This window comes from Callithrix jacchus, chromosome 12, assembly GCF_049354715.1.
Source record: "Callithrix jacchus isolate 240 chromosome 12, calJac240_pri, whole genome shotgun sequence".
Lineage (NCBI taxonomy): Eukaryota > Metazoa > Chordata > Mammalia > Primates > Cebidae > Callithrix > Callithrix jacchus.
Genome location: NC_133513.1, coordinates 31629259 through 31656841, shown reverse-complemented (window position 1 = coordinate 31656841; position 27583 = coordinate 31629259). Strand labels below are relative to the sequence as shown.

Here is a 27583-nt window from a genome sequence, read left to right as displayed (position 1 = left end):
GCCTTCTGGGAAGCGTAGTTCTGGGGTAGGGCTCGGAGAACGTTCTGCGCATGTGCACTGCCGTCTTCTTTCTGGCGTAGCCGTTTTTGTCTCACGCCCCAGGGAGTGAGAGGACTCCGGGGCTTCCAAGTCCCGGCTAGGCGGCAAAGGGCGGGGTCTGGGTTCGGCGCGGGCCGGGAGCGGAGACCGAGCCCCTGCAGGTGTGTCGAAGGCCTTTGCGGGCGGGAGGGCTTGGGAGGCGGGGTCTCAAGCCAGGAAGCCTCCTCCTGGCCCGGGAGCGGCCTCCGCGAAGGACCCCGGGTGAGAGCGGCCTGGCGTGAAGGTCGGCCGTTTGCGCTAGTGCCCCTGCTCTGAATGGCGTTTGCCCGACCTGTTTGAGGGGGGCCGAAGGAGGCCTGCGGCGGCAGAGCAGCCGGCACCCGAGGCAGCCACGCTGTGTGACGTGGACCGGAGCCGCCACGTCAGGCGCGCTGGCCGCAGCAGACGTGGTGCTAGGAAGCAGGAGGGACACGGGCCCCGGTCCAGCGTCTGCAAGTGGTCCCATTTCGGCCCGACGCCCATCTGGGAAATGATGGGGGCCTTTGGGTACTGAATAGGGTAGTAGATGTAAAGTATGATACAGGACTCAATAAAGGTGAGCTGCTTTTATTATTACAAGACACAGTTTTCATTATTGGCTCATTTAATCATCATTAACTATCCTTTCGACTTAATCACTTCCATTTAAAGAAATGTGACTACTAAAGATTCAGAGAGATAAATTTGTTTACCCAGTATTAGCAGGTGGGATCTAAATCCTCACTTTTTCCTCTGAGTTCATGCACCTTCCCACACTAAAATCCAGTCTTGGATTGTATTTAGCACAGCATTTGTCCCTTGAGCACCACCAGAACACAGTTGTGGGGTATACTGAACCCAGTCTTAGCACGTAGTGTTTTGTTTCCAAAAATACTTGGGGAGTCTTCAGAGCCCTTGAGTCAAAAGGTTAATCATTTAAGGCCTTCCTGCATCCTCCAACCTTAGTCACTTCTCAGAGGACTGTTAAATGTGTAAATTGAAACCACCATTTGAGCCCTCAGTTTTGCATTTTACAGGAGAAGCTGGGAATCCCATCCAGGCCAGAGGCTTGTTTCCAAGGAGAAGAAATGGGAAAAAGAATTTTCTTTTACAGCTGAAAACTGTAGTTCATCAGTGCCCCCATATTATGATGGTGATATCATAATGCCTCTCATGGCTGATAGCTTTCATTTTGTAAGCACCATGCTAGCTGGAAGTGGTTTTTTTCCCTAGTTTTTTTTTGGGTGGGGGGATACCTAATGTACATATAGGGTACATGTGAAATATTGATATATGTGTACAATGTGTGATGATCAAGTCAGGGTAATTACAGTATCCACCATCTCATTTATCATTTCTTTGTGTTATGAATATTCCAAATCCTCTAGCTATTCTGAAATACACAATAAACGATTTATTGTTATTGTTAACAACTGTCACCATACTGTGCTGTTGAACACTAGGACTTATTCCTTCTATTTAACTGTATTTTTGAACCCATTAATCAGCCTTTCTTCATTCCTCACCCCCTGCTTCCCTTCACAGCCTCTGATAACCATCATTCTACTTCCTACCTTCATGAGATCAACTATTTTAGCTCTCACATATGAGAACATTGTCTTTCTGTGCCTGGTTTATTTCATGTAACATAATGTCCTCCAGTTTGATCTTTATTGCTGCAATGACAAAATTTCATTCTTTCTATGGCTGAATAATATTCCACTGTGTAGAAATACCACAATTTTCATTATCTATTCATGTATTGATGAGTACTTTGATTGTGTGTCTTGACTATTGTGAATAGCACTGCAGTAAAATGGGAGTGTAGAGATCTCTTCAATATACTGATTTCCTTTCTTTTGGATATATAGATAGCAGTGAGATTGCTAGATCTTATGGTAGTTCTATTTTTAGTTTTTTAAGGAACCTCCATACTGTTTTCCATAGTGGCTGTACTAATTTACATTGCCACCAAGAGTACCTGAGGGTTCCCCTTTCTCCATATCCCAGCATTTGTTATTTTTTTGTCTTTTTTATAATACCCATTTTAATGGGTAAAATGATATCCCATGAAGTTTTTGATTTGCACTGTCTGATGATTAGTGATGTTGAGCATTTTATTATATAACTATTGGCCATTTGTATGTCTTCTATTGTGAAATGTCTGTTCAGATCATTTGCTCATTTTTTAAAATCAACTTTTTGTTGACTGTTGAGTTCCTTATATATTTTGGTTATTAATATCTTTTCAGATGGGTAGTTTGCAAATATTTTCTCCTATTCTTTAGGTGTCTTTTCACTGATTGTTTACTTTGCTGTGCTGAAGCTTTTTAGTTTGATGTAACCCCATTTGTCTATTTTTGCCTTTGTTGCTTGTGCTTTTGAGGTCTTACCAAAAATGCATGATGCCCAGTCTGCTTTATACTTTTAATTGTAGGCTCTTTCACTCTTTTGGTTAAATTTATTCCTAGGTGTTGGAGTATTTTTGGTAGCTATTGTAAATGGGATTGCTTTCAGACCAATGTTCTGAAGCATTTCCAAATGTTTTCTTCCAGTAGTTTCATAGTTTTAGGTCATACATTTAAGTCTTTATTATTTGATTTTTACATGATGAGAGACGGGTTCTAGTTTCATTCTTCTGCACATGGATATCCAGTTTTCTCAGCACCATTTATCAAAGAAACTGTCATTTCTCCAATGTGTGCTCTTGGTGCCTCTGTCAAAAATAAAATTGGCTATAAATGCATGTATTTATTTTTCAATTCTCTGTTCCATTGGTCTGTGTGACTGTTTTTATGTCAGTACTATACTGTTTTGTTTACTGTAGCTTTATAGTATATTTTTTAAGTCTGGTAGTGCAATGCCTCCAGCTTTGTTCTTTTTGCACAAAATTGCTTTGGTTATTCAGGGGCTTTGGTGGTTTCATATAAATTTTAGGGTTTTTTTTTCCTATTTCTGTGAAGAATGTCATTGGTATTTGGATATGGATTGCATTGAATCTATAGATTGCTTTTAGTACTATGGACATTTTAACAATATTAGTTCTGCCACTGCATGAGCATGGGATATCTTTATATTTTAATATTCATCCGTGTTTTATTATTATTATTATTTTGATACAGGGTCTCAGTTTGGCATGATCTTGGCTCACTACAACCTCTGCCCACTGGGTTCCAGCGATTCTCCTGCCTCAGCCTCCCAAGTAGCTGGGATTACAGGAGTGCATCACCACACCTGGCTAATTTTTTGTTTGTTTTTGTATTTTTAGTGGAAACAGGGTTTTGCCATGTTGGCTAGTCTGATTTTGAACTCTTGACCTCAGGTCATCTACCCACCTCCACCTCCCAAAGTGTTGGGATTACAGGTGTGAGCCATGATGCCCAGTCTGTTTTATACTTTTAATTGTAGGCTCTTTCACTTTTTTGGTTAAATTTATTCCTAGGTGTTGGAGTATTTTTGGTAGCTATTGTAAATGGGATTGCTTTCTTGGTTTCTTTTTCAGATTGTTCACTGTTGGTATATGGAAATGCTACTGATTTTTAATGTTGATTTTGTAACCTGAAACTTTACTGAATTCATTTATCAGTTCTACCAGGTTTTTGGTGGAGTCTTTATGTTTTTCTAAATATAGGGTCATGTCAACTGTGAACAAAGATAATTTGACTTTTTCCTTTCCAATTTGGATGCCCTGTATGGTTTCTGCTGCTTATGAAAAGGACCTAAGGATTATGACATGTAGTTGCCTTTTGCTACATATATGAAGCACTTGAAAATTATGATGCCTGTTATTTTAGAAGCTAGATTTGTGTCACTGTCAGCAGATTAGATTGTCAATCAGAGTTCATCAGGCCCTAATTAAATTTTAGGCCCAGCCCAGGTTTCAAGGGGACAGTGCATTGCAGTTACTGTCTGTATTTGTGATCCTTTACAGAATCAGAATGGTACATGAAGCGTTATTCAAATTATCTATTTCCTACTTATTTTAAAGACAAAAGCATTGAAACTAAGACAGTCACTAAGTTTGTTTATAGCAGAGCCTAGGGTAGAACTGAGTCTTTAAGTTCACTATATCATATTTAAATCAAAAGAAGGTTCTTGGAGAAGTGGTTTTTGAGAGACTGCAACTTAGGGACAAAAAAATGTCTTGTTTTTGAAAACTTTGAAAAGACTTTTGAACCTTGGGTTTATAATAGAAAAAAATGGTTATGATATGTAACTTAAGTACCTTTTGTGTGTCAATAAATATATCTCTCTAACATCATTTCTAGTGTCAGCAAAGGACTCCATACTTTGGATATATTATACATGTTATTTAACTAATCTGTCATTATTGGATACTTAAGTGTTCAATTCTTTTGTGTTATTCAGAAAACAAAAACATAATTTTCAAAACAGCTAATAGGAAAGAGATGTTTGGATTCACTCAAAAATGTCCCAGGTTCATCAAGATTTATATCAGAGTCACCAGTGGACAGGTGGGTGCTACTTTATCATGGTCCTTACTATTCTTTCTATTGGGTCAAAGGGACATTTTCTCAGATATATATATTTTACTAAAATGTTTTATGGATATTTCTCACAGGTGATTCCTAGGACTGCCAGATAAGATTCCTTATGACTTCTTTCTTTCAACTTTCCCTGCTCTGGCTTTGTAGTTTTCACCCTTTTCCAAAAGCAGCAGAAAATGAACAAGTTCCAGGTGAGTCACTTATTTAGCCCTTACTTTGTTTCACTGTGTGTGTGTGTGTGTGTGTGTGTGTGTGTGTAAAATGAGTTTTATGAATGAGAGCCTATATACTAAATTAGAAACATAAACATAGTTTAAAAATCACCTTCAGGCAAAATGTCATTTGAATAAAACAATTTTCAAAATGTAGTCTGCAGATCCGTGGGGGCTCCAAGACCCTCCCGAGGAGTCTATGAGGTCCAGACTCAGAGTGCTAAAATGCAGATTGCCTTTTACACTGTTGATACTTGCACTGATGGCATGAAAGCAATGCTAAATAGATTGCTGCCTGTTTGGCATAAAGTATACAATTACATTGATGCTAACAAATGTGATTTATTATTTTTTTTTATTTTGAGATAAGAGTCTTGCTCTGTTGCCCAGGCTGGAGTGCAGTGGCACAATCTCAGCTCACTGTAGCCTCTGTCTCCCAGGTTCAAGTGATTCTCCTGCCTCAGCTTCCCAAGTAGCTGGAATTACAGGCACCTGCCACCATGCCCAGCTAAGTTTTGTACTTTTAGTAGAGAAGGAGTTTCACCATATTGACCAGGCTGGTCTCCTCACCTCAAATGATCTGCCTGCCTCAGCCTCCCAAAATGCTGGGATTACAGGCATGAGCTACCAGTCCTAGCCAAAAATGTGATTTTCAAAATATATTTTATAACAATATGTCATCATTGGATTAATATTTATGAGATATATGTTCAGTGATAATCTCAAGCAATTTAGGAGGACAGTGATACAGAGAAGTGAGGAACCAGTTATAGGTTGGTTAGGACAATGCTACCATGAAAGATGATATTTGAGGAAAGTCCTGAATTAAATGAGAGAGCGAGCCAAGTAGAAGTCTGAGGGAGCAGCAGGAAAAACAGTAATCCTAACACCCCAAAGCATGTTCGAGAAACAGTATGTAGGATATTGACGCTAAAGAGATGTGACTTAGGGAAAGAATAGTAAGAAGTTAATATCAGAGAGGCAGAGGAAGCTAGAATATGTATGGCCCTTGTTGGCTGTAAAAAACTTTAAATTTTGATTTTTTTGTTCATTTAAAAATCATCCTTTATATATCAAAGGAATGTACATAATGAAACCTGACCTTGTGGGGAAAGAATTTAACCATTCAATAATAAGTATGGTATAAGCTACAGATTTTACATAAATACCTTTTGTCAGATGAAGGAAGTTCCCTTTTTTTCTAGTTTGTTCAGAGTTTTTATTATGAATGGATCTTGAATTCTGTGAAATGCTTTTCTGCTTTTTTTTGAGATAACTGTGTTGTTTTTCTTTTTTAGTTTGTTAGCATAGTGAAATACATTGATAGATGTTCAAATGTGGAATCAACCTTGCACTGCCAGGATAAATAGGTCATAATGTATATATATATGTATATTTTTTTGAGTTGGGTCTCGTTCTCTTGCCAGACTGGAGTGCAGTGGTGTGATCTTGGCTCCTGCAACCTCTGCCTCCAGGGTTCAAGTGATTCTCCTGCCTCAGCCGCCAAAGTAGCTGGGACTATAGGCTTGCACCACTACACTGGCTAATTTCTTGTATTTTAATAGAGACAGGGTTTCACCACGGTCTCGATTTCCTGACTCTGATCCGTCTGCCTCGGCCTCTCAAAGTGCTGGGATTACAGGCATGAGCCACTGTGCCCAGCCTGTGTATAGTTTTATAATATTGCTGAATTAGGTTTGCCAACATTTTGTTGAGGATTTTTGCATCTGTCACCATGAGGGATGTTGATCAGTGATCAATATAGTAGTAAATGTTTAGTAATCATATTTTAGGAGTTGGGAACGCTGGTTTATACTGTTTATCAATTTCTGTAGGATAAGTACTCCCACCATGGCAAATTTCAAGTACATCCTAAAAATTTAATAATCTGAGCTGATACAAACTGGTGCCAGCAACCACTATAGTTGTCATTTCTGGTAATGTTTTTGTTAGATTCTGGTCTCAGATTGTTAGATCTAACAATCCCTTTTGTTAGATTTGGGTCTCTCTTTTATGTGAGCCTCATAAAATGAGTTGAGAATGGTGGTTTTTTTTCTTGCTTCTATGAAAGAAATTGCATATAATTGGTATTGTTTTTGCCTCATTGTTGGATTGAATTCAGTGAAACCATTTAGGCCTGCAGTTTTTTGTTCAAAGATTTTGTTTACTTGTTTTAATTGAAGTGAAATTTACATACTATTTATTCATCATTTAAAAGTATACAACTGAGAGGTAGTAATACTTAGTACATTCACAGTGTTGTATAGTACCACCTCTCCCTAGTTTCAAAACATTTTCACCATCCTAAAAGAAAACTCCATACTCATTAAGCAGTCATTCCCTGTTCTCTCTCCCCCTTATACCCTGGCAGCCACTAATATGCTTTCTGTCTCTATGGATCTATCTATTCTAGATATTTCATGTAAGTGAGATCATACATTATGTAACTTTTTGTGTCTGCTTTCTTTCACTTAGCATGTTTTCCAGGTTCATCCACCTTGGAGGATTTAGCACTACATCATTCCTTTTTAGGACTCAAATGCCATTGTGTATATACACCACAATTTGTCATTCATCCATTGACAGACATTTGAGTGGTTTATAAGTATTTGATACCTATTTTCAATTCTTTTCGCTATATACCAAAAAGTGGAATTGCTGGGTTATATGGCAATTCTGTTTAACTTTTTGAGGAACTCCCGAACTTCCACACCAGCTGCATCATTTTACATTCCCATCAGCAATGTACAAGGGTTTCAGTTTCTCCATATCCCCCCACAACACCTGTTCTCCATTTTAAAAATTATGCTCATTATAATTGGGGTGGGGGGGTGAAGTGGTATTATTGCAGTTTTACCTTACATTTCTTTAGAGATGAATTATGTTGAACATCTTCTAGTGGGCTTTTTCTTTTTCTATTTTTTTTTCTAGTGTGCTTTTTAGCCATTTGTATATACTGTCATCATTTGGTATATGCAGGTGATTGGTTACAGGACCCCTGCATATACTAAAATCCAAACATACTCAAGTCTTGCGGTCAACTCTTCAGAACCCATGTATGTAAAAAATTGGTCCTCCATATGTGTCAGTTTCCTATCTTGCAAATACTATGTTTTTAAACTGGGTGGGGTGGCTCATACCTTAATCCCGGCACTTTGAGAGGCCAAGGCAGGTGGATCACCTGATGTCAAGAGTTCGAGATCAGCCGAGCCAACATGGTGGAACCCCGTCTCTACTAAAAATGCAAATACTATATTTTCAATCTTCATGTTTGGTTGAATATAATCTGCATCCATGCCTATTTTGTTCAGGGGTCAGTATTATTTGGGGAAATGTTGATCTTTTTGTTGTGAAATTATGAGAATGTTTTATGGCTGGGCACAGTGGCTCACACCTGTAATCCCAGCATTTTGGGAGGCCAAGGTGGGCGGATCACTCAAGGACATGGCGAAACCCCATTTCTACTCAAAATAAAAAAAATTAGCTGGGTGTGGTAGTATGCGCCTATAATCCCAGCTCCTCGGAAGGCTGAGGAAAATCACCTGAACCCGGGAGGTAGAAGTTTCAGGGAGCCGAGATTGTGCAGTTGTGCTCCAGCATGGGTGACAGAGCAAGACTCTGTCTTTAAAGAAAAAAAAAGAAAAGAAGAAAGGCCGGGCACGGTGGCTCATGCCTGTAATCTCAGCACTTTGGGAGGCCAAGGTGGGCAGATCATGAGGTCAGGAGTTTGAGACCAGGCTGGCCAACATAGTGAAACCCCATCTCTACTAAAAATACAAAAAATTAGCCAGGAGTGGAGGCGGGTGCCTGTAATCCCAGCTACTGGAGAGGCTGAGGCAGGATAATAGCTTAAACTGGGGAGGCGGAGGTTGCAGTGAGCTGAGATTGCACCATTGCACTCCAGCCTGGGCAGTAGTGTGAGACTCTCTCTCAAAAAAAAACAAGAGTGTTTTATATATTTTGGATAATATACCTTCATGAAATAGATGATTTGCAAATATTTTCCACACTGTGGGTTGTCTTTTCTGTTGTGACAGTGTTCTATAATGCACATTTCAAATTATGATGAAGTACAATTTATTTTTCTTTTGTTCATGCTTTTGATGTCATATGGAAGAGTCCATTGCCAAATTCAAGACAGGCTGTCTTCTTCTAAGAGTTCTACATATTTAACTCATGTATTTAGGTCACTGATGCATTTTGAATTGATTTTTGCATATGATGTGAGGTAGAGGTCCCATTTAATTCATGCATGTAGGCATTCAGTTTTCTCAGTATTATTGGGTGAAGAGACTATTCTTTTCCCACTGAATGATCTTGGCATCATTGTTGAAAAATCAGTTGGTGCTGGACATGATAGCTCATGCCTGTAGTCATCACTATAGGTGGCCAATGTGGGCAAATCTCTTGCGCCTAGGAATTCGAGACCATCCTGGGCAACATGGCAAAACCCTGTTTCTACAAAATACAAAAATTAGCTGGGTGGGTGGTGTGCACTTTTAGTCCCAGATACTTGGGAGGCTAATTAGCTGGGTGGGTGGTGTGCACTTTTAGTCCCAGATACTTGGGAGGCTAAGACAGGGGATCATCTGAGCCTGGGGAGGTCCAGGCTGCAGTAAGCCATTACTGTACCATTACACTCCAGCAAGTAAGACCCTATCTCAGAAAAAAAAAAAATAAAGAAGAAAATAATGTGGTCATAAATACACGGGTTTATTTCTGGATATAGTTATTTCCCATTAGACTGTATGTCTGTCCTTATGCCAGTACCTCACTGTTTTGATAACTGTAGCTTTATAGTAAGTTTTGAAATTGTGAAGTGTGAGTCCTCTGACTTTATTTTTCTTTCCCGATATTCTGCCTATTGGGGACCCCTTGCAATTCCTCAAATATGAATTTGAGGATAGTCTTTGCCATTTCTGTGCAAAAGCCATTGGAAGTTTGATAGGGACTGGTTTGAATCTGTAAATTTCTTTGGGTAGTACTGTCGTTTGAACTGTATTAAGTGTCCCAGTCCATGAATACAGGATGCCATCTCATTTATGTCTCATCTTAGTTAGGCAGCCAGCTCTCTTGGTTACTATTTTCATGAAATGCCTTTTCCATCCTTTATTTTCAACCTACTTGTGTTTTTGGATCTAAATTTAATTTTAGAAAGCATGATTTAATTTGGGTCATGTTTTTAATAACCAATCTCTGCCTTTAATTGGTGAGTCTAATCTATTTATATTTAAAGTGATGTTTGATAAAGACTTACTTCTGCAACTTGGCATTTTTCGTCTCCAAACTTTACATCTTTTCCTTTAATTCCTATGTGATATGGTTTGGTTCTGTGTCCCCACCCAAATCTCACGTCAAATTGTAATCCTTAATGTTGGAGGAGGGGCCTGGGGGGAGGTGATTTGATCATGGGTGCAGACTTCCCCCTTACTGTTCTTGTGAACAGTGAGTGAGTTCTGACAAGATCTGGTTAAAAGTGTGCAGTATTTCCCCTTGCTGTTCTTGTGAACAGATTTTCTGACAAGATCTGATTAAAAATATGTAGTACTTTCCCCTTTGCTCTCTCTTTCCTCCTTCTTCATGTGACGATCACCTTCTGCCATGATTGTAAGTTTCCTAAGGCCTCCATAGCCATGCTTCCTGTACAGCCTATGGAACCACGAGCCAATTAAACCTCTTTTCTTTATAAATTACCCAGTTTCAGGTAGTTCTTTTTTTTTTTTTAAATTGAGATGGAGTCCTGCTCTGTCACCCAGGCTGGAATACAGTGGTATGATTGTGGCTTACTGCAACCTTCACCTCCTGGGTTCAAGCAATTCTCCTACCTCGGCCTCCCAAGTAGCTGAGATTACAGTTGCATGCTACCATGCCTGGCTAATTTTTGTATTTTTAGTAGAGACGGGGTTTTGCCATGTTGGCCATGTTGAACTCCTGACGTCAAATGATGCGCTCACCTCAGCCTCCCACTGTGCTAGGATTACAGGAGTCAGCCACCATGCCCAGCCTCAGGTAGTTCTTAATAGCAATGTGATAATGGACTAATACACTCCAATATTGCCTTCTTTTAAAATTTTTTCTAATGTACCATTTTGCTTTCCTCTTCATTTCCTTTTGTGAATATTTTAAGGTGTTTTTAGTGGTTACTCTTAGGATTATAATTAACTTTTCTAATTTTTAACAATTTAGTTTGAATTGATACCAGCTTAGCTTTAACAGTGTATAAAAACTGCTGATAGGCTGGGTATGACGGCTCATGCCTGTAATCCCAGCACTTTGGGAGGCCAAGGTGGACGGATCAGAAAGTCAGGAGTTCGAGACCAGTCTGGCCAATGTAGTGAAACCCCGTCACTACTAAAAACACAAAAATTAGCTAGGCGTGGTAGCAGGCACCTGTAGTCCCAGCTTCTTGGGAGGCTGAGGCAGGAGAATCACTTGAACCCAGGAGGTAGAGGTTACAGTGAGCCGAGATCGCACCACTGCACTTCAGGCTGGGCAACAGAGTGAGACACCATCTCAAACAAACAACAACAAAAACTGCTGATATATAGCTCTGTTTCTCCCGTTTATGTTGTTATTGTCACAAATTATATTTTTATATGTTGTGTGCCCATTAACATATAGTTACTATTTTATGCATTTGTCTTTTAAATCCTATAGGAAGCAAAAAGAGGAAATATAATAAAAACAACAATACCAGCTTTTATATTTGCCTATATAGTTACCTTTACCTGTGTTCTTTATAGCTTCATATGGCCTTGAATTACTGTCTAGTGTCTTTCATTTCAGACTGAAAGACTCCTTGTAGCATTTCTTATAAGGTAGGTCTACAAGAAAGTGCTTTAGCTTTTGTTTATCTTGTAATGTCTTAATTTCTTTGCATTATTGAAGGATAGTCTTGCTGGAACAGAATTCTTGAAATAGAATTCTTTTCTTTCAGCACTTTAGTATGTCATCACACTGCCTTTTGGCTTTCATACTTTCTGTTAAGAAATCTGCTTTAATCTTAATGGATTAATCTTAATGGTTGGTGTTGACTGCTTTCTGAAGTTGCAAGTGGCTGCAAGTGGAATACCCTAGCATTCCAAAGTATGGAGGGTAGTGGTCCCCTTCCCACAGCTCCATTAGGCAGTACCCTGGTGGGGACTCTGTGGAGGCTCCAACTCCACATTTTCCCTCAACATTGCACTAGTAGTTTGTCTGTGAGGGCTCCATCTCTGTGGCAGACTTCTGCCTAGACACCCAGGCTTTCCAGTACATCCTCTGAAATCTAGGGGGAAGCTGCCAAGCCTCCTTTATGCTTCCATTCTGAGCATCTGAAGACTTAAGACTACATGGAAACCATGAAATATTACAGGTTGTGCCCTCCTTAGCTGTGGCTCAAGCTGTGCCTGGGCCCCTTGAGCTGAGGCTGGAACCAGAACAGCTGAGATATGGGGAGCAGTGTCACAAGGCTGCACCAGGCTGCACTGCTATAGGCCTCACCCCTGAAACCATTCTTTCCTCCTAGGCCTCTGGGCCTGTGATGGAAGGCATTGTCCTGAAGATCTCTGAAATGCCTTTAAGGCCTTTTTGCCATTGTCTTGGATTAGTACTTGGCTCCGTTTCAGTCATGCTAATCTCTTTAGTGGTTGCTAGAGAGTGGTGGTTACTCCACAGCCTGCTTAGATTCTTTCTGTACCACAGGACCAGGCTGCGAACTTTCCAGACTTTATGCTTTGATTCCCTTTTAAATATCAGTTCCAACTTTAAGTCATTTCTTTGCTCCTGTATTTGATCATGGGCTGTTAGGAGCAGTCAGACCACATCTTGAATGCTTTGATGCTTAGAAATTTCTTCTGCCAGATACCCTAAGTCATCATTCTTAAGTTCAGTCTTCTACAGATCCCTAGGACATGCAGTCAAGCTCTGTGCCAGAACAAAACATGGGTGACCTCTACTGAAACCTTTTCTGTCCATATTACTATCAGCATTTTGGTCACAGCCATTTAACCTGTCTCTTAGATGTTTCAAACTTTTCCTCATCTTAGTGTCTTCTTCTGAGCCTTCCAAATTCTTCCAACCTCTGCTTGTTACTCAGTTCGAAAGCTGCTTCTACATCTTCAGGTATCTTTATAGCAATGCTCCACTCCTCAGTACCAATTTTGTGTTAGTTCTTTTTTGCATTGCTATAAAGAAATACCTGAGGCTGGGTCATTTATAAAGAGGTTTAATTGGCTCATGGTTTTGCAGGTTGTACAGGAAACATGGCACTGGCATCTGCTCAGCTTCTGGTGAGGCCTCAACGAGCTTTTACTCAAGGCAGAAAGTGAACCAGGAGCCAGCACATCACATAGTTAAAGTGGGCGCACATGCGAGAGAGAAGGGGTAGCTTCCAGACTTAAAAAAATTTTTTTCTGAGGTGGAGTCTCACTCTGTCACCCAGGCTGGAGTGCAGTGGCATGATCTCAGCTCACTGCAACCTCTGCCTCTCGGGTTCAAGTGATTCTTCTCCCTCAGCTTCCTGAGTAGCTGGGATTACAGGCATGTATCACCATGCCTGGCTAATTTTTGTATTTTTAGTAGAGATGAGGTTTCACCATGTTGGTTAGGCTGGTCTCGAACTCATGACCTTGTGATCCACCCACCTTGGCCTCCCAAAGTGCTAGGACTACAGGCGTGAGCCACCATGCCTGGGGGCCTGGTGCCAGATTCTTTATTTTTTTTTTCCTTTTTGAGATAGAGTCTCATTCTGTCACCCAGGCTGGAGTGGAGTGGCACTATCTTGGCTCACTGAAACCTCCGCCTCCCGGGTTCAAGCAATTCTCCTGCCTCAGCCTCCTGAGTAGCTGGCATCACAGGCATGTGCCCTCACACCCAGCTAATTTTTGTATTTTTAGTAGAGATGAGGTTTCACCATGTTGGTTAGGCTGGTCTCGAACTCCTGACCTTGTGATCCACCTGCCTTGGCCTCCCAAAGTGCTGGGACTACAGGCATGAGCCACCAAGCCTGAGGACCTGGTGCTAGATTCTTTTAAACAACCAGATCTCATGTAAACCGAGTGAGAACTCACTCATCACCAAGGGGATGGTGCTAAATCATCCATAAGAGATACACCTCCATTACCCAAATACCTCCTACCCGGCCCCAACTCCCACACTGGGGATTATATTTCAGCATGAAATTTAGAGGATACACACATCCAAACTATTATCAGTAGGTGAGTAAGAAAAGAGTGCCACACACTTTCTCCCCAAAATTTAGAAGCCTCTTTCTTAGTACTCCACTGAGGCTGGATGAGGTGGTTCACGCCTGTAATCCCAGCACTTTGGGATGGTGAGGTGGGTGGATCACCTGACATCAGGAGTTCTAGACCAGCCTGGCCATCTTGGTGAAACCCTGTCTCTACTAAAAATACAAAAATTAGCTGGGTGTGTTGGTGAGTGCCTGTAATCCAGCTACTTGGGAGGCTGAGGCAGGAAAACTGTTTGAACCCAGGAGGCAAAGTTGCAGTGGGCTGAGATAGTGCCATTGCACTCCAGCCTGGGTGACAGAGCGAGACTTCATCTTGAAGAAAAAAAAAAACAGTACTCCATTGTTTGCTCGTTAAAAAAAAATAAAGTTTAGAGTTCCAAAAAGTTGATTCTATCAGTTTTTGTCAGCTTTAATGGTTGCCTCTGTGGAGGAACCAATTCTTAGAGCTCCTAAGTCACCGTTTCTTGCGAAGTCATTCATATTAAAAGGTTTTTAACTACAGATTCAGTTTATTTAATATAAAAGACACTAAGATTATTTAGCTTAGATATTTCTCCCTGAGTTTTGGTAGTTATCCTCTTTCAAGGAATTAATCCATTTCATCTAAGTTGTCAAATTTATGCATATAGACTATTTTGTAGTATTCTCTTATTACCCTTTTAATGTTTGTAGGGCCTTTAGTAACTATCCCCTTTTTCATTTCTTATATTGTTAATGTGTATTTTTTTTCTTGGTCATTCTGAATATAGGTTTATCAACTTTCTTAGTTTTTTCAGAGAACCAAATTCAAATGTTATTTTCCAATAACATTAAATAAAATGTTCACCTATTATTTTCAAATATTTGATAATATTCCAGATAACTTTGTGTTACTGATTTCTAGTTTGTCTATTGTGGTCAGAGAATATATTTGGTATGCTTTCAATTCTGTTAGTTTATTTTTCTGGCCCAAAAAATGGTCTTTCAGTGAATATTTCATGAAAAGATGTGAGCATTTTGTTAACATATTTGTAAGCATCTTTGAAAGATAATTTAGTATACAAAATAGTCTTTTCCTGCTCACTTCTGTAATCACTCCACTTTATAGTTTATAGTGTTCTGTTATCGCTATGTGAGAAATAAGTTATTATCGTGTATCTGGTTAGCTTTTTTATTTTCTTTTGAGACAGAGTTTCACTCTTGTTGCCCAGGCTGGAGTGCAATGGTGTGATCTCGGCTCGCCACAACCTCCGCCTCCCGGTTTCAAGCAATTCTCCTGCCTCAGCCTCCTGAGTAGCTGGGATTACAGGCATGTGCCACCGTGTCTGGCTAATTTTGTATTTTTAGTAGAGACAGGGTTTCTCCATGTTGGTCAGGCTGGTCTCGAACTCCCAACCTCAGGTGATCTGCCCGCTTCGGCCCCCCAAAGTTCTGGGATTACAGGTGTGAGCCACCGTGCCCGGCCCTGGTTAGCTTTTATATCTAATTTGCCATGTGATTTTTTTTTTTTTTGTAGTTTCTATTAAGTATATTCTAGAATGCCTCGCAAAGTTGGTGCATCATTTGTATGCTTTTAACATGTTTGTATTTATGAAAACATTTTTCTTTCTTATCCTCGAATGAAAAATTTGGCAGGACATGGAATTCTAGGCTCAAAACCTTTATCCTTTTTGGGCATTTTTTTCCTCGTCTTTTAACATTTGGTTCTACATATGAAAAGTCATATGTCAGTTTTGTCCTTATTCTCTTAGGTAATGTCTTAATTGCTGAAACAGAATTGCTGTCGTCTAAGAAACTAGTCATTATATGTTTTCACAGAAATAGAAGTGTTGCTTTAAAAAAACACAGATGTATTTCAAAAGAATAAAATGTCTATGTATATAGTACAATTTTGTGTTTATCGTTTTGTCTGTATTGTGCTGACATTTAGGGATCCTGGTTAAGTAATCATGTTGCCTAGTTGCCCCTGGTACCATTATGTGCCATTATGTGGTGGGGTCCTTTCATCAGCTTTTGGTTTGTGCTGGATGCTCTTTGGTTTTGTTGTTGTTGTTGTTGTTGTTGTTGAAGTGGGGAGTCATTGATTAATTTTCCTATCAGTCATCCTTCTGTCCTTGCCAAACCACAACCCTTTGATTCTGAGCATAGAAGTTTGTATGAGCTCTTTGTTAGGATGTGTATCCAAGAGCTGGATTCTCTTATCTGGTCTTAGGAATTCTAGATATTTCCAAAATTTCTCAAAAGGCCTGCTTACTGATTACAGCTTTCACTCCTTTGCTGTTCTGGTATGTGGTTATGCTAATTTGGACTCTACATTTGGAATCTGAACAAGAACTGTCCCTTATTTGTGAGTCTCCCTTTCTTTAGTTTCCTAGACACTCCTCCTGGCTTACTCTTATGTTTAGAGAAGTTCTCTCAGGCTCCATGGTCTGGGCCTGGTCTCCTGCCATTATCTCAAATACTGCTGTTCCCACAGCTTCTTTTTTTGAGCTCTTCTGGAACTCCATTTTTATAATATTTGAAAATTCTATTTATGGAAACTTACTCATATGTTTATCTGCCAAAATGGACAAGTGCAGCTTTATGTTCCACAGTCACTTTAAGCACAGCATAAACACAATTCAACACATTAACTCCTGCCCAACTTATCCTGGACATTTTCATTTACAAACTTCCTGGTTGCCACACAATAATGTTGGTTTGTAAAAAAAATATGAATCGTCTGGATATGGTAGCTCAGGCTTGTAATCCCAGCACTTTGGGAGGCCGAGATGGGCAGATTACCTGAGGTCCGGAGTTCCAGACCAGCCTGGCTAACATGGTTAAACCCCGTCTCTACTAAAAATATAAAAATTGGCCGGGTGTGAAGGCCCACACCTATAATCCTAGAACTTTGAGAGGCCGAGGCAGGTGGATCACCTGAGACCAACATGACCAAAATGGAGAAACCCCCATCTCTACTAAAAATACAAAAATTCACCAGGCATGGTGGCACATGCTTGTAATCCCAGCTACTTAGGAGGCTGATCAAAGAGAATCGCTTGAACCCAGGAGGCAGAGGTTGCGGTGAGCTGAAATCATGCCATTGCACTCCAGCCTGGGCAACAAGAGCGAGACTCTGTCTGAAAAAAAAAAAAATTAGCCAGGCATGGTGGTGGGTGCCTGTAATCCAAGCTACTTGGGAGGCTGATGTAGGAGAATTGTTTGAACCCAACAGGGAGAGGTTGCAGTGAGCCGAGATCATGCCACTGCACTCCAGCTTGAGAGACAGAACCAGACTCCATCTCAAAAAAAAATGAACCTAGAATTTATATCCAGTCAAGATGTTCTGCAAGTAAACATACTGCCTTTTGAATTTCATGGACTATAAATAATATAATAATTACAGGAAATTTAATAGCCTTATACAGTTCTCTCAATAAAAGTGAAGGATTGAAAATAATTGGCACTATGACTATACCCATGAACGAGGCATCTATAGACACTATGGGAGCTCCCCTCCCCCTTTCTCCCAGTGGTTATTAACTAATTTCCAATTAATTACAAAGTCATGTTCTACTTTCACCCACTGCTGTTGCTTTCATATAAATGTTTGTTTGATTTTTCTAGTGTGCCATTTGCCACTTCTACTTTAAAGTTTTCTCCTAGGGCTAGGCGCGGTGGCTCACACCTGTAATCCCTGCACTTTGGGAGGCCGAGGTGGGTGGATCATGAGGTCAGGAGTTCAAGACCAACCTGGCCAAGATGATGAAACCCCATCACTACTAAAAATATAAAAATCAGCCAAGCTACTTGGGAGGCTGAGGCAGAGAACTGCTTGAACCTAGGAGGCAGAGATTGCAGTAAGCTAAGATTGTACCAATGCACTCCAGCCTGGGCAACAGAGTGAGACTCCATCTCAAAAAAATTAAAGTTTTCTCCTAAACCACTCATTTACCCCTATAACTCCAGTGCTTGCTTGACATGTCTCTTTAGGGTGGTGTATTTTATTCTACACAGTGAATGGTGAGCATCCCAGAGACATATAAAAAACATTTCACATAGTATGAAATAGCAGAATATCTATTCATGTTTTGTATAAACAAAAACCTCCACCTCCCAGGTTCAAGCCATTATCCTGCCTCACCCTCCTGAGTAGCTGGGACTACAGGTGTGTGCCACCATGCTCAGTTGATTTTTGTAATTTTAGTAGAGACAGGGTTTTGCCATGTTGGCCAGGCTAGTCTCAAACTCCTGCCTTCAGGTTATCCACCACTTTGGTTCTGAAAGTCGTGGGATTACAGGCGTAGGCCATCATGCCCAGCCTAATTTCTGTTTTTTAGATAGAGTCTTGCTCTGTCTCACTTCAGCCTCGACCTCCCAGGTTCATGTGATTCTCCCATATCACCCTCTCAAATAGCTGGTGTTACAGGCATGAGCCACCACACCCACCCCCTTAATTCTTAATAAACATTAATAGATGCAAATGTGTGTAATGTATTAATAAGCAGAAATGTAGTTATTAAATGAGTATTCAAAATATACTTTACTGGTCAGAAGTTCTTCATGTCCTGTCCCTTGACTGCATTGTAACCTTCTAACTAATCTTGGTCCTATGCTCTATTCTCATATCATAAATCACAAGGTTTCCTAAACTTGCAATTTCTCATGCATTCATGCCTTTGCCACTTGTGTTTTCTTTATTCCTAAAGTTTACGTTAGGTAGTTTGACCACCTAATAAAATCTAACATGACAATACGAAATGCAAATAACTACCCCCATTTGTGACTGTCTTGTATTGTGTACATGTTTCTATCGTGGCACCTGGTTCACATACTGTATTTTAGCATTTTCACCTTTGTCTCCCCAGCAAAACCTATGCTCCTTGATAACAAAATACAGTCATGTGAAACCTAGTGATGGGAATATGTTCTGAGAAAGGTATCATTAGGTGAGCTTGTCATGCAAACAGAGTGTCCTTATACGAGCCCAGATGGTGCAGCCTACTGCACACCTAGGCTATGTGGTATAGCCCATTGCTCCTAGGCTACAAACCTATATAGTATGTTACTGTACTGAACACTGTAGGCAATTTGTAACACAACAAGGATCTGTGAATCTAAACATAGAAAACAGACAATAAAGATACAGTATCTTCTTGTAGGATTGTCATCATATATGGAATCTGTAAACTGAAATGTCATTATACAGCACATGACACTCATTTTTTTTCTTCATCTTTGTATGTTCAGCAGAGTTCCAGGCATGGAGTGGGAACTCAGCAAATATGTACTGAACAAATATTTCCTCTACAAATAAAGCAGGGTACAGCATGGCATATATCCTAACTCTCCCGAGTGACTTTGCAATTAGTACACTAAGAGCTAGCTCACATGTGTCTTTTCAATGGTACTCTATTCTGGTTACTTCAGATTAAACTGAAATATGTTATTCCAGGTACCTGTGACATTAAAGGATGTTATTGTGGAATTCACAAAGGAGGAATGGAAATTACTGACCCCTGCTCAGAGGACCCTGTACAAAGATGTGATGCTGGAAAACTATAGTCACTTGGTCTCAGTGGGTGAGGAAACTTCCCCAGGTGTAACTCCTAGTAGTCTGCATCTCCCTTCTCAGTTGCTGGAGTATAAGAGGTCCCTATAGGGTTGAATGATTGACATTAGCTATGATTCAGAGGTCCAAGTTAATAAATCCACTTTGGGTACTTGAAAAAAAATTGTGTCCCTCCTGCCCCACTGAAAGAATCTAAATTTGCCAAGTCTAACTGGAACCTTCATCATTCTCCTGAAACTGCACTTCCTCATCTTTCACAGTCCCTAAATTCCAAGCAATTTGTATCATTTCCTTGATATTTTCCATTCATAGGTTACCGTGTGAATAAGCCAAATGTGGTCTTCAAGTTGAAGCAAGGAAAAGAGCCATGGATGTTAGAAGTAGAATTTCCACATCGGGGCCTCCCTGGTGAGTTAGAAGAAATTCTATCCCATGTTACTGTTGAGGTGGTTGGTGCCTCTTGCCTTCTGTAATATTTTTCAGCAATGTGGTGTTTTTTTTTGTTTTTGTTTTTTCTGAGACAGAGTTTTGCTCTTGTTGCCCAGGCTGGAGTACAATGGCGTGTTCTCAGTTCACCACAACTTCTACCTCCCAGGTTCAAGTGATTCTCCTGTTTCAGCCTCCTAAGTAGTTGGGATTAAAAGGCATGCACCACCATGCCTGGCTAATTTTGTATTTTCAATAGAGATGGGGTTTCTCCACATTGGTCAGGGTGGTCTCAAACTCCCAACCTCAGGTGATCCTCCTACCTTGGCCTCCCAAAGTGCTGGGATTACAGGAGTGTGCCACCACGCCCAGCCTCAGCAATCTCTTTATAAATGTCCTATAGTTTTAGAAGCGATTAAGGACACTTGATCTGCACATGTAGAAAACCTAAGTCACACCTCCAATTTTTGTTCTCTCTACTTAAATTCTCTCCTTTGCTAGACATGTTTTAAATAGATTTACTACTTCTTCCTGTGGACCAACATTAATCCCTCCTTACACTTGTAATATTTTTGTCTTTTTCTCTAGAATTGCCAGTTACTCCCTGCCATTAGAGTATGCAACTATAAAGTGTTAGTAAATCTGAATTATAACTTTTTAAAATGATATATTACTCCTTTTATTAACAAAATACCTCAGTTATTTTGGCACCAATTTTAACTTCCCATTTTTTCTTTAAATTCTGAACTCAGATTAGAAATTGTTATGCCACTCATCAATTCTTTCATTTCAGAGTTGCTACTTTCTGCTATATAGTGTTTATCCTTCCCACAAAGCGCTGCTTATCCTCCCTAAAATCTACTGCACCTTATTTGGATAACACTAAGACAATCTCATCTTGCCTCCTTAAATGTTTCTCATGTATTTTCTAACTTATGCACAGAAGTGTTGGGAGTATCGGGATCAATGCATATTACATATTAGTTGCTCACTAGATATTTGTTGACTATTAATTAACAAGAGATTGGCCGGATGTGGTGGCTCACCCCTGTAATCCAGGCATTTTGGGAGGCCAAAGTGGGTGGATCACTTGAGGCCATGAGTTTGAAACCAGCCTAGCCAACATGATGAAACGATGTCTCTACTAAAAATACACAAATTAGCCAGGCATGGTGGCATATACCTATGTATTCCAAGCTACTTGGGAAGCTCAGCCATGAGAATCTCTTGAACCCAGGAAGCAGAGGTTACAGTAAGCCAAGATTGCCCCACTGCAATGCAGCCTGGGAAACAGTGAGACTCATGTTTATGAAAATAAAAAATAAAAATAATTAACAACAGATAGACATGCCCTACTTTCTGCTCTGTGCCCTTTTTGTAATGCCTATAAGAGCTCCTCCATTCTTAAGGCCAATGTTTTGGTTTTTATGATAACTCCTAAAATTGACCTCTCCAGCATCTTTGCCCTATATATATTCTCATTGTATATTTTACCTCCTTATAAGATAGTTCTGCTTATTCTACTTCCTTCCTTGTTAGGGTCAAAACAAAAAATGTTGATTTAAATTCCCATAGTAGTTGTATAATGCAGCAGATGTACATCGCCTGCATGGTATACTTAATACTGACTCAGTATTACAATACAAATTAAATGAATTTTCTGTCAAGAACTAGTCTGGCCCTCTCTTGCCCATGCAACTTATTTCTCCTTGTGGCCCCAAAACATATGTTAATCTCCATTTTACTAAGCTTTTAAATGTTTTTCAGCCAGGTGTGGTGGCTCACGCTTGTAATCCCAGTACTTTGGGAGGCTGAGGTGGGTGGATCGCCTGAGGTCAGGAGTTCAAGACCAGCCTGGCCAACATACTGAAACCCCGTCTCTACTAAAAATATAAAAATTAGCTGGGCATGGTAACAGGCATTTGTAATCCCAGCTACTAACTAGGGAGGCTGAAGCAGGAGAATCGCTAGCACCTGGGAGGCAGAGGTTGCAGTGAGCCGAGATTGTGCCAATGCACTTCAGCTTGGGCAACAAGAGCAAAACTCTGTCTCAAAAAAAAAAAAAAAAGTTTTCCATACATAAGATCTTTTTTTTTGAGATGGCATCTCGCTCTGTTGCCCAGGCTGGAGTACAGTAGCACAAGCTTGGCTCACTGCAACCTCTTCCTCCCTGGTTCAAGAGATTCTCCTGTCTCAGCCTCCTGAGTAGCTGGGATTACAGGTGCCCGCCACCACGCCCAGCTAATTTTTCTATTTAGTAGAGACAAGGTTTCACCATGTTGGTCAGGCTGGTCTCAAAATCCTGACCTCAGGTGATCCACACGCCTCAGCCCCCCAAGTGCTGGGATCATCGGCATAAACCACTGTGCCCGGCCCATACCTACGATCTTACTTCATGTGTATCTGAGACAACGTTGCACAAGTCCCTATCAAGTGACTTTATTTATTTTGAGGTGGAATCTCACTCTGTCATCAAGGCTAGAGTGCACTGTTCTGATCTCAGTTCAAGGCAACCTCTGCCTCCTGGGTTCAAGCAATTCGCTTGCCTCAGCCTCCTGAGTAGCTGGTATTACAGGTGCTTGGCACTGTGCCCAGTTAATTTTTGTATTTTTAGTAGAGACAGGGTTTCACCATGTTGGCCAGGCTGGTCTTGAACTCCTGACCTCGTGATCTGCCTACCTTGGCCTCCCAAAGTGGTGGGATTACAGGCGTGAGCTACCACGCCTGCTCTGTGGCTTTTCTTATGTATTCCCCACCACTGCCATGAAATTCCAACTCCAAGCCTCTGCTAGTAATCTTTCACTTGCTTTCATGCTCTTAAAGATGGATAAATATGAAGGTCACTAAAGATTCTAGAATGATGTTCAGTAATTGAAACTTTAAAGATCCTGTAGTAAACTGGAAACGAAGATGAAGGAAGAAAGATATGAAAATGAAATTCAAGATTAGTGTTGAGTCATGAGTAATAAGTGCTTTAGAAGTTTAGGATTTGGTGGTCAGGATAAGTTCAGAATTGCAAACCTCCAGTGGTACAACTAGGAATTCATCCTTGTACAGATGGCTTACCCTGCTGGTTTTAAGAAAATCCTTCCTTTTGGATATATGTGGTCCTCAGTCTTCCTGTCTTGAAAATAAAGCCAACTAGATGGAGAGTGAAAGCTCAAGCTACAGGACTCTTCCTCTAAGCCTGAGGATACAGATGTTCTGAGAAAGTCACTTTAGTATTGACACCCAGATTGTTGTGGACGGATGAAGAGGAAATAAGTGGAAGTCTGTCTGCTAACTAGTAGGAATCCTAGCACAGTAATCTAGGTTTGAGGGAATAAAGACCTACACTTCAGCTCCTTCATCCAGTTTACTCTTTTCCATGTAATTCCAGGGCACACTGTTTTCCAGTAGTTTTTCTTATCCTACTTACTGTTCATGGTCTTTAAGGGGCCCACACTCCCATTCAGCAACACTTCAGATGTCCTGTTTTCTCTGCCTCTGATTCTTTGTTTTCTGTTTTAACTTTCTCCTCCAAGCTCTTAAGGTCATATTTGTAAAAATGTCAGAGTACCTGGGCCTACAACTAAGCTCCTTCTTTGTGTGACAGCAGTTTTTAGTGTTTTAGTTTCTTTTTTTTTTCCCAAAACTATGGGATAGAGGAAATTTGCATATGAGAGTTCTTTCATTACAAGAGATTGGCCTGAGGCCTAAGAATCAACCCTATGACAATATTAATGTGTTAGTATTTATAAAGTATTAAATTTTTTATTATCTCGTAGAAGACCTATGGAATATTCACGACCTAGAAGCAAGATACCAGGAAAGCCAAGCTGGAAATTCAAGGCAAGTTCAAGAATTAATGTTTAAGACAGAAGATTTGTAAGCAAGAGTCTTGAAGGGGTTACTAGAAATGGAAGGGCACTAGTTAATACTAAACATTGAAAACTAACACTGCAAAGTAAACCCAGAGAAATATCATCCAAATGGGAATGCCCTTTTTTATAGAGACCTCATGCAGGATCAGGAAATTGAAATTTTGAAGTAGTCTTTTGACTCTTCTGAATTAAATAATAAAGGGAGGTTTTACTATACAAAATAGTATGCATTCAATTGAGAGACCCTATGAATAGTATGCAAATACAGGTTCACCTGATCAAATGTTTAAACTACAATGTAGGTCAGAGAATGCTCACAGTGGATAAACCCTATGGATCTAATAAATATGGGAACATTTCTAGAAATCAGTCTTCAAATGTACTTGGAAAATACGCCCAGTGGCGGGGGGAAAAGCCTAAAAAGCTTTACACATTAATGAATGTGGAACTTTCTGTATAGGAATGGAAAACTCACAAAACACCAGAAAACTTATGCCACAGAGAAAGCCTACGAATGTAAGGAATGTGGGAAGTTCTTCTGCCAGAAGTCTGCCCTCATAGTACATCAGCATACTCATTCAAAGGGCAAATCATACGACTGTGATAAATGTGAGAAATCTTTCTCTAAAACTGAAGACCTCACAAGACATCAAAAAGTTCACACACGAGAGAAAACCTATGAGTGTAAAGAATGTAAGAAAATATTTTACCACCTATCATCTCTCAGTAGACATCTGAGAACCCACGTGGGAGAGAAACCGTATGAATGTAATCAGTGCGAGAAATCCTTCTACCAGAAACCACATCTTATAGAACATCAGAAAACACACACAGGGGAGAAACCTTTTGAATGTACTGAATGTGGTAAGTTCTTCTATGTGAAGGCATATCTCATGGTACATCAGAAAACACACACAGGGGAGAAACCCTATGAGTGTAAGGAGTGTGGCAAAGCCTTTTCCCAGAAGTCACACCTCACAGTACATCAGAGAACACATACAGGGGAGAAACCCTATAAATGTAAGGAATGTGGGAAATTCTTCTCTAGGAATTCACACCTCAAAACACATCAGAGAACTCACACAGGAGAGAAACCCTATGAATGTAAGGAATGTAGGAAATGCTTCTTCCAGAAGTCAGCCCTCACAGTACATCAGCGAACTCACACAGGGGAGAAACCCTTTGAATGTAATAAATGTGGGAAAACCTTTTACTATAAATCAGACCTCACTAAACATCAGAGAAAACACACAGGGGAGAAACCCTATGAATGCACAGAATGTGGCAAATCTTTCTCTGTGAATTCGGTCCTCAGATTACATCAAAGGACTCACACAGGAGAGAAGCCCTATGAATGCAAGGAATGTGGGAAGTCCTTTTCTCAGAAGTCACATTTTATTATACATCAGAGAAAACACACAGGGGAGAAGCCCTATGAGTGTCAGGAGTGTGGGGAAACCTTTATCCAGAAGTCACAACTCACTGCACATCAGAAGACACACACAAAGAAGGGGAAGGCCGAGAAGTAAGATGAGTTGGGAAATTCTGACTGAATTCACCTTTCAGAACAATCAGATATTTCATGCAAGAGGTACACCTTATGAATGGCATCAGCATAGGGTAATTTTTAGCTACAATCTTTCCTCTATCTGTATATCAGCAAATATATAGAGAGAAATCCTGTACGTTTATTTAGGAGAAAATTTTATGTGGTGGGTTTTTCTAAATAGTAGATAATATAGATAGCAGAAGCCATTCAAATTGTAAAATAGAAAGGAAACCTTTCAGAAGTCATACTTTTGTAACATAGAAATCACACAGGAGAGAAATCCTGTAAGTAAAACGAATGTCATGACATTTTCTGTCAGGGCAGCCAGCTGTAGACATCTAAAAGCTCACAAGTGAGAAGCTCCTTGAGTATCTAGAAATCTCTTTACACAATTAGCGCTCACATATTAGAGAATTCAAAGGGATAACTGCATAGATGGTAGCAGATATAAAAAGCCTTTATCAAGAATTGGTGTTTCATTCAATGTCAGATTACTGGTACTTGGATAGATATTTTAAATATTTGGAAGGTTTTCAACAAAAATTCAAATAATTTGTACTGAGGGAAACAGTTATACTAGAAGTTATGTTGCAGATCTGATGCCAAGATTTAAAAGGAAACCTGCAAATGTCTACATATATGAAGCTTTTAAAAAGCACAAATTATCAGTCAACATCATTAATCATACATTAAATGTCTTTTAGTATATGTGAGGACTTTGTGTGTATGTGAGTGTGCTATAACATGTAACTTGTGGATGTTCAATGTGCATGTGGAATCCATCCATAATTGTACATAGGGAAATATGTAATCTTAGTTCAGTAACTATTATGTGTATGACAATGTCACACATTAAGTCTCAGTAGTGACTCTTGTTGTATTTATATTGTAAGTGTAATATTCCTTTTAAATTATAAGGCATCTTTTTCTCCTATTTCTTGGTGTTTGTAAATGGCTATAGAAAGTGTTACTTGTTTTTGTAAAATTTTCAACTGCCAGCCAAGTTTTGAATTAGGGACACATTTATTTATATATATAGCAAAAGCCTGAGCTGTTTTAGTCAGTTAAAAACAGTAATATTTATTACAGTCTACACAATGAAAACAAATAGTGCAATGTAAGAAATATTATATATCTTACTGTTGATGTGTAAGCAGGAAGCAGAGCTATATGCATTTGTATTTTGTCTGAGAATCCTAAAAGTCCTTCACTAACTTTTTCTTCCTCATAAAAGCAACGTGGGATACTTAAGGGTGTGGACTCTGGACTCCTGCTGCCTGGGCCCAGATTCCAGCATGGAACATGCTACTTAATGTCTCTGTGCCTCAGTTCCCTTTCCAAAAAGAGTAGTGATAGTGACAACATCTTAGGATTGCTTTGAGTTCTACATGAGTTAACATATTCAAAGCACTTACGATAGTGTCTTAGACACAACAGCTGTATGTTAAAGGTTATCTTCATTATTTGTATTTTGTGAATTACTCTGCAAGAAAAAAAAAAAAGAAGGTTGGCTACTCAACATTCATCCTCCACCTTCTTGGTGCCAGTGCCTTGACTTGGTTGGTTGTTGTTTGTTTCTTTTCCTACAAGTGATTTAGGGGCAAGAGCAGATCCTGATTACACTAAGTCAGGGTTTGATAAATGACAGTCCATCGGACAGATGTGGCCCACTACCCATTTTTGTATCCTGCAAGCTAAGAATGGTTTTATATTTCTAAATGGTTGAAAAAAATCAAAGAATATTGTGACACATGAAAATTATATATTCAAATTTCAGTGTCCATAAATTTTTGAAAAAACAAATACAAACAAAAAACATCTGTTTATGTTTGGCCTGTGGCTGTCTTCGCACTACCCCAGCAGGGTTGAGTAGTTGTGGCAGACACCATATGCTCTTTGAGCCTAAGATCTAGCACTTTGCAAAGTAAGGTTTTCTGTTACTTAGAGCTGAACATGCAAGAATGTAGAGTTACGCTTTTATAAACATTACGTGTTTCAAAATGATGCATTAAGCAATTTGTAGGTGGGTGGTTTTTTTGCAGTATATTTATTTTGTGCATTATATTTATATGTTAAAAGCCTGAGCTTAGAAGTATTTTTTCAAAGAAATGTGTTTTTTACTTGCTTGTCATAACATCAAAATGAAAAATTTCTTGAAGGAATGTAGCAGTAAATATATGAAATAAACATTGTCTAAATTAAA

At 39.7% G+C, this 27583-nt stretch overlaps 2 protein-coding genes across 6 annotated transcripts in view; one reads left to right on the top strand and one right to left on the bottom strand.

Annotated features, from left to right (window-relative positions):
• The window catches only part of LOC100398456 (uncharacterized), a 149780-nt gene that overhangs the window by 70565 nt on the left and 51632 nt on the right, over window positions 1-27583 (bottom strand). The window lies entirely within an intron of this gene.
• On the top strand, window positions 51-27583 carry ZNF25 (zinc finger protein 25). Of its 2 annotated transcripts, none has more exons than XM_008987599.5 (7): window positions 51-200; window positions 4426-4532; window positions 4640-4756; window positions 19426-19552; window positions 19855-19950; window positions 23736-23799; window positions 24292-27583. In XM_008987599.5, exons 3-7 carry the CDS (start codon window positions 4742-4744, stop codon window positions 25358-25360), a joined length of 1371 nt encoding a protein of 456 aa, XP_008985847.1. In that variant the 5' UTR covers window positions 51-200; window positions 4426-4532; window positions 4640-4741; the 3' UTR covers window positions 25361-27583. The 2 variants fall into 2 exon arrangements, with proteins under 2 accessions (XP_008985847.1, XP_002761988.2); XM_002761942.7 differs by having other exon boundaries at window positions 51-634.

Bases quoted from the DNA above. Each gene is read 5' to 3' on its own strand.
- ZNF25 (XM_008987599.5), top strand. The intron at 19,951-23,735 runs GTGAGTTAGAAG...ATTATCTCGTAG, and splicing joins TCCACATCGGGGCCTCCCTG to AAGACCTATGGAATATTCAC. The intron at 23,800-24,291 runs GCAAGTTCAAGA...CTTTCTGTATAG, and splicing joins AGCCAAGCTGGAAATTCAAG to GAATGGAAAACTCACAAAAC.